At 28.6% G+C, this 17,928-nt stretch overlaps 2 protein-coding genes and 1 pseudogene across 4 annotated transcripts; all 3 read left to right on the forward strand.

Annotated features, from left to right (window-relative positions):
• The first annotated feature begins 2,559 nt into the window (after positions 1 to 2,559).
• LOC149876062 (uncharacterized) lies at positions 2,560 to 4,864 on the forward strand (annotated as a pseudogene). Its single transcript, XR_016448934.1, has 2 exons — positions 2,560 to 2,698; positions 3,041 to 4,864. The product of XR_016448934.1 is annotated as an uncharacterized LOC149876062 (transcript).
• A 549-nt stretch (positions 4,865 to 5,413) lies between these two features.
• LOC145197058 (uncharacterized) lies at positions 5,414 to 7,693 on the forward strand. 2 transcript variants are annotated; one of them, XM_080073771.2, is made up of 8 exons: positions 5,418 to 5,725; positions 5,856 to 6,064; positions 6,277 to 6,324; positions 6,415 to 6,504; positions 6,637 to 6,739; positions 6,813 to 6,976; positions 7,207 to 7,363; positions 7,502 to 7,693. In XM_080073771.2, the coding sequence occupies exons 1-8, from the start codon at positions 5,539 to 5,541 to the stop codon at positions 7,621 to 7,623; spliced, it is 1,080 nt and encodes a 359-aa protein (XP_079929897.2). In that variant the 5' UTR covers positions 5,418 to 5,538; the 3' UTR covers positions 7,624 to 7,693. The 2 variants fall into 2 exon arrangements, with proteins under 2 accessions (XP_079929898.2, XP_079929897.2); XM_080073772.2 differs by lacking the exon at positions 7,502 to 7,693 and having other exon boundaries at positions 5,414 to 5,725; positions 6,813 to 6,980; positions 7,207 to 7,346.
• A 4,483-nt stretch (positions 7,694 to 12,176) lies between these two features.
• LOC145202236 (rho-related BTB domain-containing protein 2-like) lies at positions 12,177 to 15,265 on the forward strand. Its single transcript, XM_080075126.2, has 3 exons — positions 12,177 to 14,017; positions 14,170 to 14,386; positions 14,509 to 15,265. The coding sequence occupies exons 1-3, from the start codon at positions 12,491 to 12,493 to the stop codon at positions 14,796 to 14,798; spliced, it is 2,034 nt and encodes a 677-aa protein (XP_079931252.2). The 5' UTR covers positions 12,177 to 12,490; the 3' UTR covers positions 14,799 to 15,265.
• The last annotated feature ends 2,663 nt before the right edge of the window (positions 15,266 to 17,928 follow it).

Raw genomic sequence — 17,928 nt, forward strand, 5'->3', positions numbered from 1 at the left:
AAAGTTACCCCAAAATTTCTGCCAAAAAAGTACTTTATTTACAAGATTGTTAAACTTTATTTTATTTTTTTTTTTTTTATCGATAATAGTTTAAACACTTAGTATACTTCAAGCCAAATACCATAATAAACACTTTAAACAGTTTATTCACTTTTAAGTTCAATTCTGATCTGCTGCACAGATAAAAGTTGTAAAACATCTTCTATTTTTATGTTTACATAAAACGACTCGTGTTGCGAGAAATCGCGTTTATAAAACTATTTTACATGAGGTTCGTATTGACGCTAAAACAAACCGTTGGATTCTAAAGTGATTTGCATTTGTAGTTCAAATTTTTAGTTACTAGAGAGTAAAACATATTTGACATTGTTGTGAAAAGTTACCGACGGTTGTGGAAAGTTACCAACGGTCGTGCAAAGTTACCAACGGTTGTGCAAAGTTAGGCACTTTTATGGTACTGTATTCCAAATAAAAATTTTGCAAGTGTTGAGTTTGGACAACATTCAATTTTCTTCAGTTTTAAATTTTCTGTAATTATACAAGACAAAAAGGAAACTCCCAACAATACGAACACCAATAAATCCACTACCAACATTTGATCCTTTGTCAAAAAAAACAAAATTTGATGTTTACCCTGCCATAAAAAAAAAAACCAGCAAAGAAAATATTTTAACATAATTATCAGCCTGAAAACATTATTGATAGTACTGACAAAACAAATCAATCTCCAACACTATCTATAAAATCTGCATCACTAGCAAAAGAAATATTAAAAAAAAAAAGTCAAAGCTTTATAGCAAAAGTTAAAAGAAAAGAAAAGAAAATCAGTTCTTTACAAGACATTATTAAGCACTATTGATGCTGCAACTTTTTTCAGTGAAAATTTTTTTGGACTCATACGAAATCATTAAAAATCAATTTTCCAATCAAAATGTTAAACCAAAACGTAACAGATAAAACGATGAAGTAAAAACATTTGCTTTAACTCTTCATTTTTAACTCTCCAAGTGCATACAACTTTATTCAATCGACGTTGTTTCTTCTTGCTGCCAGTTCAGTTTTTCACATTGGCCGTGTAATTTGTGATCCTGGTTGATTGCATGTTTTTTTCTTATTTCGGTGATAAACAGAAAACAGATTTGAATTTTAAATATTGTGCTGTTATTATTGATCCTATGGCAATCAAAAACAGTATAACTAACCATTTGCTTGCATTTGTGGCAAAATGGCTACAATAACAATCCTGAAGTAGTGCAATTAAAGTCATTTTTAAATTGGATTCTGCTAAGAAATTCCATAGTTGGGTCAAATCATGCAAATAGCTTAATGATTGAATCCTATTCTAATGGCTTTCTCCTTATTAAAGCAAAAGGTCATGTTTAAAGCAAAAGGTCAATTTTAAGTATTTTTTAAGTATTTTAAGTATTAAAGCAAAAGGTCAATTTTAATCAGGAATTTTAATTATTGAACTTGAAAAACTTTCTTTGTACTCTAATGAACTTCAAATGTTTAGCGACAGAGAAACAATATTGGGATATATCTCTAGTTTTGGAGCCAGAAAGTTGATAAATACTATTTCTTGTAACGTACGTTCTCAATCATTAACTGATATTTTATCATACGTACATTCCTATGTAAACTCTCATTCTTCATGAAATAGTTGAAGATTATGGTGGTTTGTTTTTGCCATCAAAGGATCTTCCCGACAAGAAAGGTATATATGGGCCACATGTGGCCATAGTGCTTATAAGTGGATTTAAAGCGTGAAACTATCTTCTAGATGTTTATCGATATATAAACTGATGATGAGTGTGGCCCACGTGTGAAACACATAATGCGGTCCACATAATTATCCCACTTAATGCGGTATACTCTTTAAATAAACACATGCTAAAATAGATGTGGTTATGATATGGGCCATTCATTATCTTGCCACATCATACCACGCTTTAAACTTTAAAATAAATTACTTCATTCCATTGTGAAAAGCGCAATATTATTTTATTACGTCAGACGCTTATCAATTTAATATATATATTTTTTTGTTAACATGTTTAAGTGGTTTTGTAATGCAAATTTGTGTTTTTTTAGTTTATACGGTATCAACAACTTAAATAAATGTATATATATATATATATATATATATATATATATATATATATATATATATATATATATATATATATATATATGTTCAGGTGGTTTTGCAATGCAAATTTGATTTGTTAAATAGATTTTCAACACTCTAATTTGCATTACAAAACCGCTAAAATTTATATTGGGTATATTAATAATATATTATTGTTAAAAGGGTATTATATTATTGTTAAGGGGGTAAAAGGGTATTATATTATTGTTAAAGGGTAATATATTATTGTTATTGGGTATATTAATAATATATTATTGTTAAAAGTTATATTGGGTATATATACCCAATATAACTTTTAGCGGTATTTTAATGACAATTTTTGTGGCTTGTTATCCAATATAAATTATTAAAAATATCCTAGTTTATTTCAAGAAATAAAAAAATCAGCCTTATGCACATTGCATAAAAGAAGTGAGGAAAATATTACTAAGTAAAATAATTTTTCCAAATATCTCAGTTTAATTTCTAGAAAAAAAAAAAATCATCTTACACAATTGCATAAAAGAAGCGGGAATAGTAATAAAAGAATTAAATAAAATGGCTAACAATGTAAGCGTACTTTGTATCTATTGATATTATTTCTACATATCTATATCTATATCTATATATATATATATATATATAAACATATATATATATATATATATATATATATATATATATTATTATATATATATATATATATATATATATATATATATATATATATATATATATATATATATATATATATATATATATACATTGCATATATATATACATTGTATATATACATTTATATGTATATTATGTATATATATATACTCATATTTATTTACATTTTTTTAGTATAAAATACATTTAAAATACAATTTATTTTTAATTACTTCTGTATCATATTATTTCTTAAAGGATAAAAAATGGAGTGGGCTGTCAAAGGAGAAAAAAAGGCTTGTCATTAATGAAGAAGTTGATACTTTTTACAAAAAAGCTCAGGAAGATGCTGCAATTCATGAGGTTGTTGTTAGTTACAATCAAGAAGAGCCCAAGAGTTCTTCGTTAGAAGCAAGTAGCAATAATAGCATTAACCTTGGTAGTTATCGTTCTTTTGAAAGTATCATAGATACAAGCTCAGAAGAAATTAAAAATAAGTCACTTTTAGAGGAAATTCGTGTTTGGGCAATTCAATACAATGTTGAAAATAAAGCATTGGATGATTTGTTAAAAATTCTTATAACAAAACATCCGGAGTTACCTAAATCATATAAAACACTTTTAAAATGTTCTTCGACCCATTTGAATATCTCAAAGATGGGTAGTGGAGAATTTGTTCACTTTGGCCTAGAAACTGAACTTATTAGGTATATAGAATCTGGTTTGCAAAGCTTTAGGATAAGTTCAGATCGATATAATTTACTTTGCGCTGAAGCTACTCATTTTCATTCTACACTTATCACGTTAACATTTAATATCGATGGGATGCCTTTATTCAAATCCTGCTCTAAATCATTTTGGCCTATTTTAGCAAAAGTTAATGAAAGTACTTGCCTTGAGCCTTTCATTGTATCTCTTTATTTTGGCACAAATAAACCGAATGACCTGAATAAATATTTTTCAGGAATTGTAGCTTTTTGTATTGTAAGTGATGCTCCGGCAAGAGCATTTATAAAGGGTATAAAGTATTTTAATGGTTACAATGGGTGTGAGTATTGCAGACAAACTGGTAGCTATATTAATGGAAAGGTTGTTTTTGATAATCATGATGCTCCTGCTCGAACTGATCAACAGTTTTTGAATTTTCAAGAAAAAGATCACCAAAAGGAAATGACGGCAATTGGTAGTATTGTACCTCCTGTTACTTATGTGCCAGCTGAGTACATGCATCTGTTATGTGAAGGTGTGTTCAGAAAACTTTTGTTTTTATGGGTTTCTTCAACATGTGTGTACAAAGGTTCATTTCGCATACCGCCGTCTAATCGAGTTGCTTTATCAAATAAGATCGTTGAAAATGGGAAACACATGCCTAAAGAATTTAAACACAGAAAAGTGAGACCATTGGTTGAGATGGACCGATGGAAAGCAACTGAATTTAGAACTTTTTTTATTTATTTGGCACCATTAGTCATGAGATCTTTTCTGCATCCCAGTGTTTATGCTCATACTATGCTTCTCCATTTTGCAGCATTCAATATGCTTGGATCAGATTTTTTACCAATTATGGATAACATTTCCTGGTGTTTGAAGAAATTTGTTACTACGTTTGCAGATCATTATGGTAAAGGTAATTTAGTGTATAACATTCATTGTCTTTTACATTTAGATGAGTTTGTAAAAAACCTTGGTCCACTTGACTTTTGGTCATCATTTCCTTTTGAGAATAAATTAAGGCATATTAAAAAGACCATTAATTCCAACACCAATTGCCTCAAACAGTGCATCAATAATGTAATTAGAAGTTCAATTTTCAAAACATTATCGCCATCTTGCAATAACTTATTTTACTTATCTACACATTCACCAGACAATATATATCTCACCTCTTCTGGAATAGTATGTGTTACTTCGTTTGTTACCGATGTTGTGTGTAATGGAAATGTAATGACTTTATATGAAGACGTGTATTCCCATCCATATCCTTCTTCATTTATGCATATAGGTTTGTATAAACACTCAAATAGTAATGTATGCAATGTTTCATTAATTAACAAATGTGTGTGTATTCCTTGTGAGAATAGTATATTTTACATCATTCCATTTGCTTCTAATAAATTGTTTAGTTATTGATCAAAATACCAGAATTATTTATATAAACTATTAGTTTTTGAACAGCAGCAAATTTTGAACTGTTTAACAATTGAAGACATTTGTACTTTTAGCACTTATAGTCTTCAATTTAAATCTTGAAAAATGACTTTTATCTAGTTTTTAAATTTTGTATTTAATTTTAAAAAACAGTTTGTTACATAATTAGTTGTATAACCAATTTATATCAGTTGCGTAAAAGATGTTTAATTTTTTTATGAGTTTTTTAGTGTTATTTTTTTATAGGCATTCTTATGAATTTTATATCTATGTAATAAAGATATTTTTTATGAAATAATTATATATAGAAAAGTATGAGTTGTTTTACCTATTTTTTATTTACTTGATATTGTTAATTTATATTGCTATAGTCCTAGCAAGTATTGGGAATTTATATAGTTATTTTACTACTATTACTTATGCAAAATTTTTTTTATTGAATTATGGTAATTCTATTGTAAACATAGTGTCATCAGGGTGGCAAATACCCTGTAAATATTGTGCCAGCCCAAAACGATATTTACTGAAATTATCTTTCCTAATTCCTAGAGTTTTTTATAATATGCACAAATAGTTTATATTATTTATATTTTTTACAGTGTAAAGATATGTTTTATATTGTTCATTTCCTTAACGACAATACTGTGGAGTATGTTCCAAAGGAATGGCTTAATGGAAACAGCGAGTGTATGTGGCCAAAATGTAGCATGACTTCATTAAAAGGAATGCGCCGGAAGAGACAGATTCCCAATAAAGATTGGGAAAGATACAAAATACGAATTTTATCTACTGCAGGTAAAAACACACATATGTGTGTTTGTGTGTGTGTGTGCGTTTAAGTTATACCTGGTTTATTAATATTACTTTAATGCACAATCAACTCACATTTTTGTTACTTTGTACTACTTTGACTACTTTGTTACAGACTGTGAGGAAAGAGCATTAGAAAAGTTAAAAATATCTGAAGAAACAAGTGATCTTGCTTCAGAATATCAAGGTAATTCATGTCGTAGGAAGACAACATCAAAACGATTATCCCCTTCATTATTTGCTTCTCAAATTCATGGCAATATGTCTAGTGAAGATGATTCTGATTTCAACATGCCTACATCTCTTCAGCAGGCTGTCATTTCTGTAAGCTTATAAAGTGACTTTATTAAAAACAAGTTTTTTTCATTAACTTGCTTACGTTAATGAAAAAAATGTTAAATAATTATTTTAAATGTGGAAACGAAAATATTTATTTAAACATGGCTTACTCTTGTTGATTACAATCAACAAATTTTTATTTTCTTAAATTAGATAAAGTTTTACTAGATTTTAATAATTAGCATAAAATATTTTAGACATCAACACCAGGTAGCCAACCATTACTGCCAATACCACATCATGCTGTAAGTATTAAACATGTTGCTTGATAGCAATACTATAAGTTAAAATTTGTTAATGTTATTATTAGACATTTAATTTTGATATATGATTAGAATGTTTTTCGAGAGATGCAACACCAAGGAAAATCTAGTCAAAGCTTTGTGTCATTACTAAATGATCCTGATGAAATAAATTTACCTTCAGTAAGATTTTTGTAAATTTTATTTTAGTAATTATAAGTTTGCTGTTAAGTAGAATAATTATAATTGAAGATCATTAAATTTAAATATGCATAAATGTAATTAAAGTAGAATTTTTTTTAAAAATTATATCAGGAGTTCTTGCCAATGCCATACACCAAAAATTCCACTAACACCCTTACACCAATCACACAGTCAATTGAATACCGATTGTCCTCCATTGAAAATTTACTTAAAGGTGAAAAATCTTTTAAAGTACATATATTAATTTGTCTATCTTTTAAATACTTATAACAGTTCGATTTGATTAGATTTAGTAAAATCTGTAACGTCTGCGACAAAAGAGATTAAACATTTGATAGAGCGTATGCCAATTGGTCATACTGAAGAAAGTTTATTTATGAAATCAAGCAGCATAGAAGAGTTAGATGCTGTTTTGTTGCAATGCCAGGATGAAGAAATGGCCTCACTTTTTGCAAGTTGTACTTAAATATTATTGAAAAACTTTTTAATAAAAACTCCGGTTGCATCCATTGAAAAATTAAAAATTCGAATATTTAACCTTTTTTTAGATAATACAATTTTTTATATAATTTGAATTCATATATAAATTTTATTTTTTAGTAATCACTTATATATATTTATGTATGTGTTTATACACCTTTGTGTACTTTTAAATTGTTTACTTTCTTTTTCTGAATGTAGATTAACTGGCTAGCAACAGCAGGTGGAAAGTATATATCTGATACGGTACGAAACATTTTGAATGTTTTCATGACTGATGAGTTACAGATGAGTTGTTGTCGTACTGGGAAACGCTCAAACAAATATTCAATTGAGGCTTTTGTAAAGTTTATTGCAAGTAAGCAAAGTAGCTATTCCGTTAGAGTTAACCGTTTGTCAAGTACAAGTACTTATTGATAAAGTTGACATTAACCCTTAATAAATTAATTAATTTTTTGTATAATCGAAATAATAAATAATAATAAACTGATTTTAGTTGCTGTTCGAAGGCATTGCAAAAATGCTACAGACAAAGATGTCAATGAAGCCATCACCGCTTCACTGCATAACTCAGCAGATCGTGGTGGTAGACGTATGCATCGAGAGAAGAATGAATAAATAAATTTAATGAAAAGTTATTGTAAATAAATAAAATGTTTGTAAATAAATTTATAACAAAAAGCAAGAAGCATATTATTTTTCATATATATATATATATATATATATATATATATATATATATATATATATATATATATATATATATATATATATATATCAGATTTCATGTAAAAAGTTAGTGTACTTTCGTTCTGAAAGTGGTTTTGAGCGATATAAGTACTATTGCCACACGTGAGCCACTCCAACGCCATCCCATAATGAGTAGTGGTAAATATATGGCTAATATATACTTCCCACACGTGGGCCAGATGAACCTTTGCGCACAGATGAAGTGTGGCTTTCGTTCTTATTTAGTGTGGTTTTAGTGCTATAAGCATTAAACCCACATATGGCCCGCACTAAAGCCATCCCATTAAGAAGTGTGGTAATGATATGGCTAGCAAATGCTTCCCACGCGTGGGCCATTTGAACTTTTGCGCACAAATTAAGAGTGGCATTTGTTCTTATTTAGTGTGGTTTTATTGCTATAAACATTAAAGCCACATATGGGACGCATCAGCGCCATCCCATAAAGGAGAGTGGGAAATATATGGTTAACATGCAATTGCCATATATGGCCCACGTTAAATTTTCTTGTCGGGTTGTTTCTGTGAGAAAGTATTTAACTTTTTTATTTGTGGTAAATAATTTAAAAATCCAAAAATCACTTCTGACTGAAATGTAAAGCAGAAGATGATTTATTGTGTTAACAAATTGATTGTTGAAAAAAAAAACTATTTAAAGGACTTGATAACCATCGAATTTTGGATTGTTAATTAAGATTTAAATTATAGCCAGTTTGTTAGAGAGATATGTGAAAATTACTTCAGAATTTGAATATTCAGATATATCCAGGATTATACCACTAAAGTGCTAAGAAAGTCATCAATTGGTTTAAGATCACAAACGAATAGGTTAATATTAATTAAGGGTTTACAAATGATTAATTTTGTTATGCAAAAGAATATAATATAAATCGATGTTTTAGTTTGAAATCCTAAATGCAAATATGTTTTAAGTATATTTTTTAATTTTGTGGCTATAAAAATAGCTATTTGTTTTAGTTTGTCAGCTACTACAATGCTCTTTGACCATTACAAATTTATATTGGCTGTACGTTCACCAAATTTATCATCTCTGAATTAATTATCTTTGATTCCAAGAATTAAGACTTTAAAATTGCCAATCTCCTTTCATTTGACTTCGATCGCAAAAAGCTTTTTGCCAGATATAATAATGGCTTCTAACCCAATACTTCGTATTAAATTGGCCTCACTAAAAACCGCGGAGTCCGATATCTATTTTTAATTCATCGTTTTAAAACGTTTTTCTGAAATTATTTCATTACTTTACTTAATATTAATTCTAATTAATATACATCAATTTACATTATGAAAAATTCTTAAGAAGATTATTGTCTTAACGACAAAGAGCTTTTTAAAGAATTTTTCATTTGCGTTCAGAGAGAGTTGCTCGTTCTTCTGTTAAACCATTAAGTATATTAGCCCATTATTAATAAAAGTCATTATTACGAGTTTTCATTATAACCTTTCAGCGTTAAATTATTTATTGATATTCATTAACTATTTCTTTTAAAGAAGATCTTATCGGTACATCTTAGTCATAATGAATTAGTAATCACGTTTTAAATGCCACAAAATATGCACCTGGTATTCAGGCGACGAAAATTTTAAACAGCAGTTTTCTTTTACACAAGAAAGATTGTATAGAGCATAGTAAACATTTGTACTTCCTAATCAATATAGCTATCCAAATAACATCCTTAATCAAAGCAAAAGCCACGTAACATCTTCAAGGTAAAAACTCATAACATTCTTCGCTAACATTATGATATCTTAGAGTTTCAATATTGACCTAATGACTTGACCTGGGGTTATTTGAAGTTAAGATAATGTTTTCATGAATCAGCTATAAACATTGTCTAGTAATGTTGAAATGTCGAAAAGAAAAGTTTGAAAAAAAGAAATCATAATTGGCAGCAAGAAGTAGTTTTAATCGAATCAAAACATTTTTCGTGCTTGTTTCGTACTTATTCTACCTTTTTCTACATTATTTAGCAAACTCGTTCCATTTTAACTGATTTATTTTGCTTTTAAGTTAAAAAAATATGCATGTTGCAGAAGATTTAAAGCATGCATTTGTTTTTACAAAAGCTTTTTTTATTTTATTGTATTAAAAGTACAACTAATTCAGTAACAACGTCTTAACCCAAGAAAGTTCTCGGCAATTTTTCAACAGTGAAAAAAAGTAATTTAAAATTCTTTAAAGTATATATAAGTCATTGAAATCATTTTATATACATATATTTATATCAATATATTTTATTTTATTACTTATATACATATATTTATATTTTTATTCATAATTGAAAACCAACCAACAACTTAAAAATAGCGTATAGAAATATTTTTTTGCATCGTATGTCTTTGTAAAACATCAGTAAAAAAAATATTTACAAAAAAAAAAAAATGTGCCGAAGAGAGAAATGAATTTGATTTTTAAGTCACAGAACATGCCATTTTTATTTTTACTATAATTAATTTATGCGAGCTAGAGTGTAGCCTAGCTTTCAAACCCTCCTAATACATTTTATAGGGTTATCCCCACTACTACCCAAAATGTGTATAACTTGTATAATAGTAGTATTTATTTGTACAATAATACTTATTTATACATTATACATAATAATCTGATTTTTAGCCTCGGTTCAAAACATCTTTTGCTGTTTTCTCAGAATTACCTTCAACTGGTTGGCTCTAAACATCATAGGCTATTTTAAAAAGTTGGTGATGGTTTATACAAGTTGACGAATTCTAAAGTAATACTTTACGTCTAAAATGATTCATAATTAACTATCCATACTTGATAATTCATTCATTTAGACGTGAAACTTGAAATTCTTGTTAACATAAATGCGTTAATGCATTGTCGAAGCAAAAATCCAGTTTTATACAGCATTTTTTACAAAGAGATGCGCAATCACTTGTAATTGGATATATTGTCGTAATATTATCCTTCGGATAAAATAAAAACGACTTGTTTTGTTTGTTTGAACAACAAAAATGTTTCTGTAATTACAACAAAATGCCGATGCTTTTTAAAAAATGTTCCAATTAAACCGTTTTAATAACATTTGTTCCTTTATTGATATATTCTATTTTATTTTAGATAAGTAAGTCGAGTTTTCGTCACTGTGATTTCAATAGAGATAACAACAAATCAATTAATTATGACTTTCAAGCTGTAAAAATCAGAATCTATTGATATAAATTAATGTAAGTCGTGGGAGGGGAAGGGGGGGGGATATTCTAACTTTAATTAAGCGTCGCCTTCTACACAGTTGGTAACAAATGTATTTTTTAAATGTTCTTCTTCAAAAAGCTTGCTTTTTTAAAAAAATAAAAAAATAAACATATAGAAATATTTTTACGAAAAAAAATTTCCAATAATACAATTTAAAATTTTTTTAATCGAAATTAACCAATTAAAAGTAAATAAGATTATCCATCAATTGCTCACGAGGCAACACTCATTTTTGCGATATTCAAGAATACGTGACTAAAAGATGTTCGAATTATCAAGTAGCCACGGGGGTATGTAATTTAAAAAGCTCAAGACAACTCAAATTACTTATTGTAAGAATTGAATTAGTTATAATAAAACATCTTTGAAATAATAAAACATTAAATAATTCTGTTACTTCAGCCTTTTTTTAAATTGGTATGAAACACGTGTCGTGGTATTTGTAAAAATAAATATTACGTTATTAAGTTCAATACCGTAAATAATTTGAATAAATCCTCATATAAATGCTTTCGCCTTGTAAACACCACTTTTAAATAATCCACCTACTATTTCAAAGAAGAAAATTTGATTATTTAACAAATGCTTCGATTTAATGGCTTAACAATATAACAAAAGTTTTATAAGAGTTGTAAACAACTATTCTTATTTTTGCAGTTATTATTGCATATTGAATCACCAAGGGTTACTTTCCTAAAACATAATTATTTTCTTAATTGTCATTCTCGTGCTTATCAGTATTGTTTTGTCCAGATGCCAAGTTCCTAAAGTTAAGAATTTATAAGAAAAAAATTAATCGCAGATGCTATAAAATTAGCAACAAAAGATTTAATTCATAGCTTTAACAATTTATTCAAACACCTAAAATTTTGTTTACTTTTATTTTCAAAATAACTTTGGTTTGATTTTTAATAAAGACCATCCAGGTAAACGGGTGTTTGGAATCAAAACACTTTGGTTTATGAAAAGAATTTCAAAAAATATTTAAAATTCTCTTTGCTCGCAACTGCTTATTCTCTAATTGTATACATTCGAAAATTGTCCGTTTTAAAAAAGTAATATTCCTTTTGATCTTTGAACCTTAAAATATTGTTTAAGTTCATTTTTGTGAAGGTCGCAACCGGCAAAAATGACAAATATCCGGTTTCCACACCCCCCGTCTTGGTATGAGCTTTAAAATAAAAAAAAATTTGAAAACAATTAAAAAGGAGAAAAACATCAAACGGGGAATAAGGAGGAATGTCTCAGTGTGTGCAACCTTATGTTAATTAAAAATATTTTTTACTTGTAGCGATGCGAAATACTTATCTATTTTGACGTTCTTTAGAGTGGGACGTTTATAAAGATTCTTCACATAAAAGTCGTGTTTGTGTTTTGAAGCATTCAAAAATAATGTCTGAAAAGTGTTACAAAATTTGATAGGTCTTGTTGATGTTCTGCAGTTGGGTTAAAGTTATAGAGTTATATACGATAAAGTTTCTTTTTGGATTTGTTTTCTAAAATGGATGTTGATTCATGGCCTAGCTCAAGTTATTCATTTGATGCTTATGATGACAAGCCAAGTGATGAATTTATTAAATGTGTTGTTGTTGGTGATACTGCAGTTGGAAAAACAAGGCTTATTTGCTCATATATCTTTAACCAGCCTTCAACTTCTATTCAGTCTCTGTATCTTAAACCTCATATACCAACAGTGTTTGCAATAGATCAATATGTAGGTAACTCTGTTATTAGAGAAAGAGGGAAAATTGTTATTGATGGAGTACATGTGGAGTTACGTATTTGGGATACATTTGGTGATCATGAGAAAGACAGAAAGTATGCATATGAAAATGCACATGCTGTTGTTGTGTGCTTTAGTATTGGCATGCCATCATCTTTGAGAAATGTTAATGCAAAATGGTTTCCTGAAATTAAAAAGTACTGTCCGAGAGCAGCAATTGTATTAGTAGGAACACAGCTTGATAGAAGGTATACTAGTCCTGAATTGTATAAAAATGCCTTACAAGTCACTACATTGACAGATATTTTATCTAACAACTATTTAAAAGGGGTTATTAAAGTTCCTACAGGGTTTTCTACAACATCGCATATCATCTTAGCAGAAACGGGAAGACAAGTTTCTAGAGAAATTAGAGCTGCTAGTTACATTGAAGTTAGTGTTGTTTCAAAACATGGAGTTGATGCTGTTTTTGAAAATTCAATCAGAGCAGCGCTGGTTTTACGAAGAAATTCAAAACCATTTTTTGGGTCACATCTTAAGAGTATAAGAACTCCAATTATACAAAAGCCATACCTACCTCCATGTCCGGAAGCACCTGAAATAAATGTCTCATGTGAAGGGAAAACATTTGACTTTAATTGTCTTTATTCTGTTACCACATTTTGTGACATTGAGTTTATTATTGAAAATGAACATTTTTATGCTCACAGTGTTGTTCTTATTTCTGCTGATGAAGTTTTTCAAGCACTTTTAATGCATCCATGTATTCTAGACCATTTAGGAATTGCAACAGGCAACCACACTCAGCATTTTGAAAACTTATGTTTAGAATATGTGCCAATTAATGGAATAATGTGTTATGGCATACCACGTGGATTCTCTTCTATCACTGTTGTAACTGATTTCAATATGAAGAGAAAAGTTATTGTAAAAGTCTGTCAAGTCTCACCTGTCAGTTTTCGAAATATTCTAGAATTTATGTACTGTGGAAGTATTTCAAATAAGAAGGATTTAGTTCAACTTCTTGACACTGCATCATATCTTCAACTCAGTATGCTGTGTAACTATCTTTCTAATAATATTGAACAAAATCCTCACTTGAAAAAGAAATTTAATAAGTTGCTGTTTAAAAAACGAAAAAAAGTTCTGCAAAGTCATATTTTCAACACACCTGTGTATTCTGATATCTCTTTCTCAGTAGAAGGTGCTTTAATTCCTTCCCACAAACCATTGCTTATTGTGCAATGCAAAGTAATGGCTGGAATGTTTCGGAAGGAGACATTTAAAGAAAGTGCTACAGAAGTTGTAAGTGAAATGTATTTAATTCTTCCTTTTAATAATGTTAACATCTACTTATACTATAAATTACATTTGTTAGAAATACATTATCAATAGTAATAAAGTACACAAGTCTGATAAAATATTTTGAGCATAATACATATTTTTTTCTCTTTCAGGTAGATTTTACTAACTGTGACCAAGAATGCTTTATCACAGTTCTTGAGTATCTTTATACTGGTGACCTTTGTAACCATGGAGACTTACATGATATATTACAACTTGCAAATTTTCTCTGTTTACCTCGTCTGGTTTCACTATGTGAGTCTGCACTTGCAAAAAAAATTATAGAAATGAATCAAAACCAGTGTGATGAGGTTTATGCTTTAGTTTTAGGTAGGTATGGCTGAAAAATAAACTTTATTGCATCCTATTTTAGACACATAATTAATTCATAATAAAAAAAAGACACATAATAAAGTTGTAAGTTTTTCTCAGTATTTAATGTTCATTTCCAGATACATATAGCTTTTCAAAGTTTCACAATGCAATACAACTTTCTGCATGGTGTTTACATTTCATGGCAACCAACTATAACAAAATGTGTCAGCAACAAGGAAGAGAAATTAAAGCTCTAGATGAATCCGGCAAGAGCTATTTAGAAAAGAATCGCTGGCCCCCTGTATGGTATTTAAAAGATCAAGATTATTATGAACGCTTTCTACGAAAAGCCGAAAAAGATAGTTCTTTCAAAATATCCAAGCAGCAAAGAGAAAAGTCTTGTTTTTCGTTCTTTAAGATTTTTTAAGCTCTATAGCAATGTTCTTTAAAAAGCCAACTCATAGAAACCAAACGATATTTTGAAAAAAAAAAATTGTATTTAGGAAATCATTTTTGAAGCGCTTTAAGCCATGTTGACGCTTTTTTACTCAGAAAGTTTTGATTCTTTTTTTTTTTTTTTTTTTATGAAAATGTTTTGTTTTGTTTTTCTAGTTTTGTTTTTTCTAGTTTTGTTTTTTCTAGTTTTGTTTTTCGTACAGAAATGCAGAGCATTCTAAAGTTGATGTAAATATTGTTGATATTTAATTATTTAATAACCTTGTATATATGTCGAATATTTTGCAGAGAATATTTTGCTTTGATATTAAGTTTTATTAATACGAAACGTTTATTTCTTATATCTTTGGTAAAGTAAATTTTAGTTATGTATATTTACAAATATTTATTACGTTTGTTTTCTTTTTTCTTTTGCATTTTGAAATAAAATTTACTTTTTAATATCTCGTTTTTCTTAACGTTTGCGTTTTTCCATCCTTCATCTGGTGGCCCGAAGCAGTTCATGTCTCTTAAATTGCGCATAGCATTTTAAGAGTATCCAATTATTGGCTAAATGATGTGATTATTTCATAAGCTACCATGTAAATACCATGTTTTTATTAAAAAAAAGACGTAATCAATTGACTATTTTATTTGTAAAAGGTTGAGTGACTTCTCTATTTGTATATTTTAATTTTTCTTTAAAAAAGCATTAATCAAAAAGATATTTTGACTTTCGTTTCTTCTTTACTTAACTACAAATAAAGATTCTTTTTAAATTCTAATATCGTTTAAATTTGTTAAAATGTAATACCCCAAGTAACCTGTCACTTTCAAATTGTAAATCAGCCTTTAGAGATGTTTTTTTCAAGTGTTAAATTAGCTATTGTGCACTCTTGAGTGAAGAAGTTTTTGTAAGTCACACGCATATATATTTGCTCCAAACAAGTTGAACACTCTACACACATTTTCATTCCCTTAATGGTGAAAGTAAATTTTAAATACTCGATGAAAGATGTTCCGATTCCATCAGAAAAAAGTTATGAAATTAAATTAATGGAGAAAACCGAACTAGTTATGAAAAGAATGTGTTGGGATGATATATGCTACAAGAACAATGATCTTAAAATATGATCTTAAAATGTCCACCACAAGTCGGTTAATAAATCCTGCAAAAAAAAGAGTTAGGAAAAACAAACAAAACCATTTCAAATAGAATAAACAAAAATATTAGGGGTACTTTGAATTTAAACCAATGGAAAAACACACAGAATGCAATAGATTAGTTTAAGAGTATCCAGAATAAGAAAGTACAAAAATTCGTCGCTTTCGATTGTAACAAATTTTATCCATTTAATAGTGACGAACTACTGAATTCAGAGAAGTCATTTGCAGACTAGCAAATGTAATATCTTACATTTGCTAGTGAGATCCTGTATCTTACATCCATATATATACACATGCACTAGTGTGAAAAGGTTTTTTGTCAATTCGATATTAACAGTTTTATGTTGAGAATGTATCCAAATATATATTTTACCTATATTTTAATATGTGTCTAAACAACTATTACAGTTACATCGTTAACTTTATTTCTTTGCTTTCATATATTTTGCTTGAAAACAGTGTTGTATTGATTGCATATTTAAAGATTGATGCACTGAATTTTTCAGTAAACTTATTCATTAATGTTAATAATTTCACTTGATAGAATGATTTTTTGGTATTATTTTTTTATTTTATTGAATTTTATATTTACTTCAAATAATACTTTCTTAACTGCAGTGTTTCTATATATATTAAACAAAAAATGAAAAAAAGACAACAATATTCAATTGAATTGTGGCAAAATTCAATTTTTATCTCAAGAAGGATATACTCAAGCAAAAAACTTCAGAATATACTTCAGAAAGCGAAGATACACACATTACAGTCACACAGTATAGAAATAGAAGAACAACAACAATGAAAAAAGAATACTTGATAATCAAACAAGACGAACTCTGATTTCAAGTGACGGTTCAGAAGGGTTTAGGTAGTGCGGATTTATATGGTCGAATAGCTTGTCGGAAACCTTTGTTGTGACACATAAACAAAATAAAACGTCTTCAACGGGCGAAACAACATCAATTGTGGACATTACAGCATTCAATCAGAGTATTTTGAACGAATGAGTTAAAGTTTGAGTTATTTGGTTCTAAAAGGCGTTTATATATTTGAAGAAAGGTCGGACGACGAGTGAATTTAAACTACATGGTAAAACATGGTGGAAGTCATGCGACAATCTGGGATAGCTTTAAAAATAGCATTAACTATGGACAAAAACTCGTATTACAGTACTTTTGTTCATCACGCAATGTCATCTGGTATTAGAAATAATGGTCGAAGGTTTTTTTTTCAACAAGACAATCAACCTGAACACACGTCATTTCTTTGTATTTGTTTTAAAATAAAATAGTATCTTTCGATATGCAGTGATTCTGCGCTCAGGCTACACTGTAAAAAAAAAAGGTTTTTTTAAATAGCTCTAAAAAGTTTTTTACTTGTCCCGAGGGTGGAACTCTTTAAGGGTTTTCTAGAAAAGCCTTTTTTTAAAAAAATTTTAATCCGTTTTCTAATAGAACCCTTTCAAAAAACCTTTTTTTACACACCAAAAGGTTTTCTAGTGTTAGAAAACCTTTATGCGAGTGTAAAAAACCTTTTGCGAAGCCTTTTTTTTTACAGTGTATGCTTTGTTCTTATGATTTATGTATTTCAGTATTACCCTAACTGTTATTGGTTCTTTGAGTCAAATAAGTCGTTATATTTATTGTCATAAATTTCCAATTTAGCTTTCCGCAAATTTCGTAAATATTGAGGAAATATTAATCAAAAGGGTATAATTAACTGGTTTTATTAAAATTTTGATCGTTTTACTTCATTAAGAAAGCTACAGCTAGATAAAATTCGGATAATAAAGACATCCGCTGAAACCTGCTCTGTAGACGATTGAAAAAAGGTTAAAAGCAAGATGAAGAGTACTAAGGAGTTCAAGTCTTAAGAAATAGATACAGAACCTCGGCTGAATTGAGTGATCTTCACCGTGCTACAGGCACTTCACACGATACACTATCGTAGCCTAA

This window comes from Hydra viridissima, unplaced genomic scaffold (genome assembly GCF_058129835.1).
Source record: "Hydra viridissima isolate aposymbiotic clone 2 unplaced genomic scaffold, HvirCarnegie_v1 scaffold_48, whole genome shotgun sequence".
NCBI classification, from domain to species: Eukaryota; Metazoa; Cnidaria; class Hydrozoa; order Anthoathecata; family Hydridae; genus Hydra; species Hydra viridissima.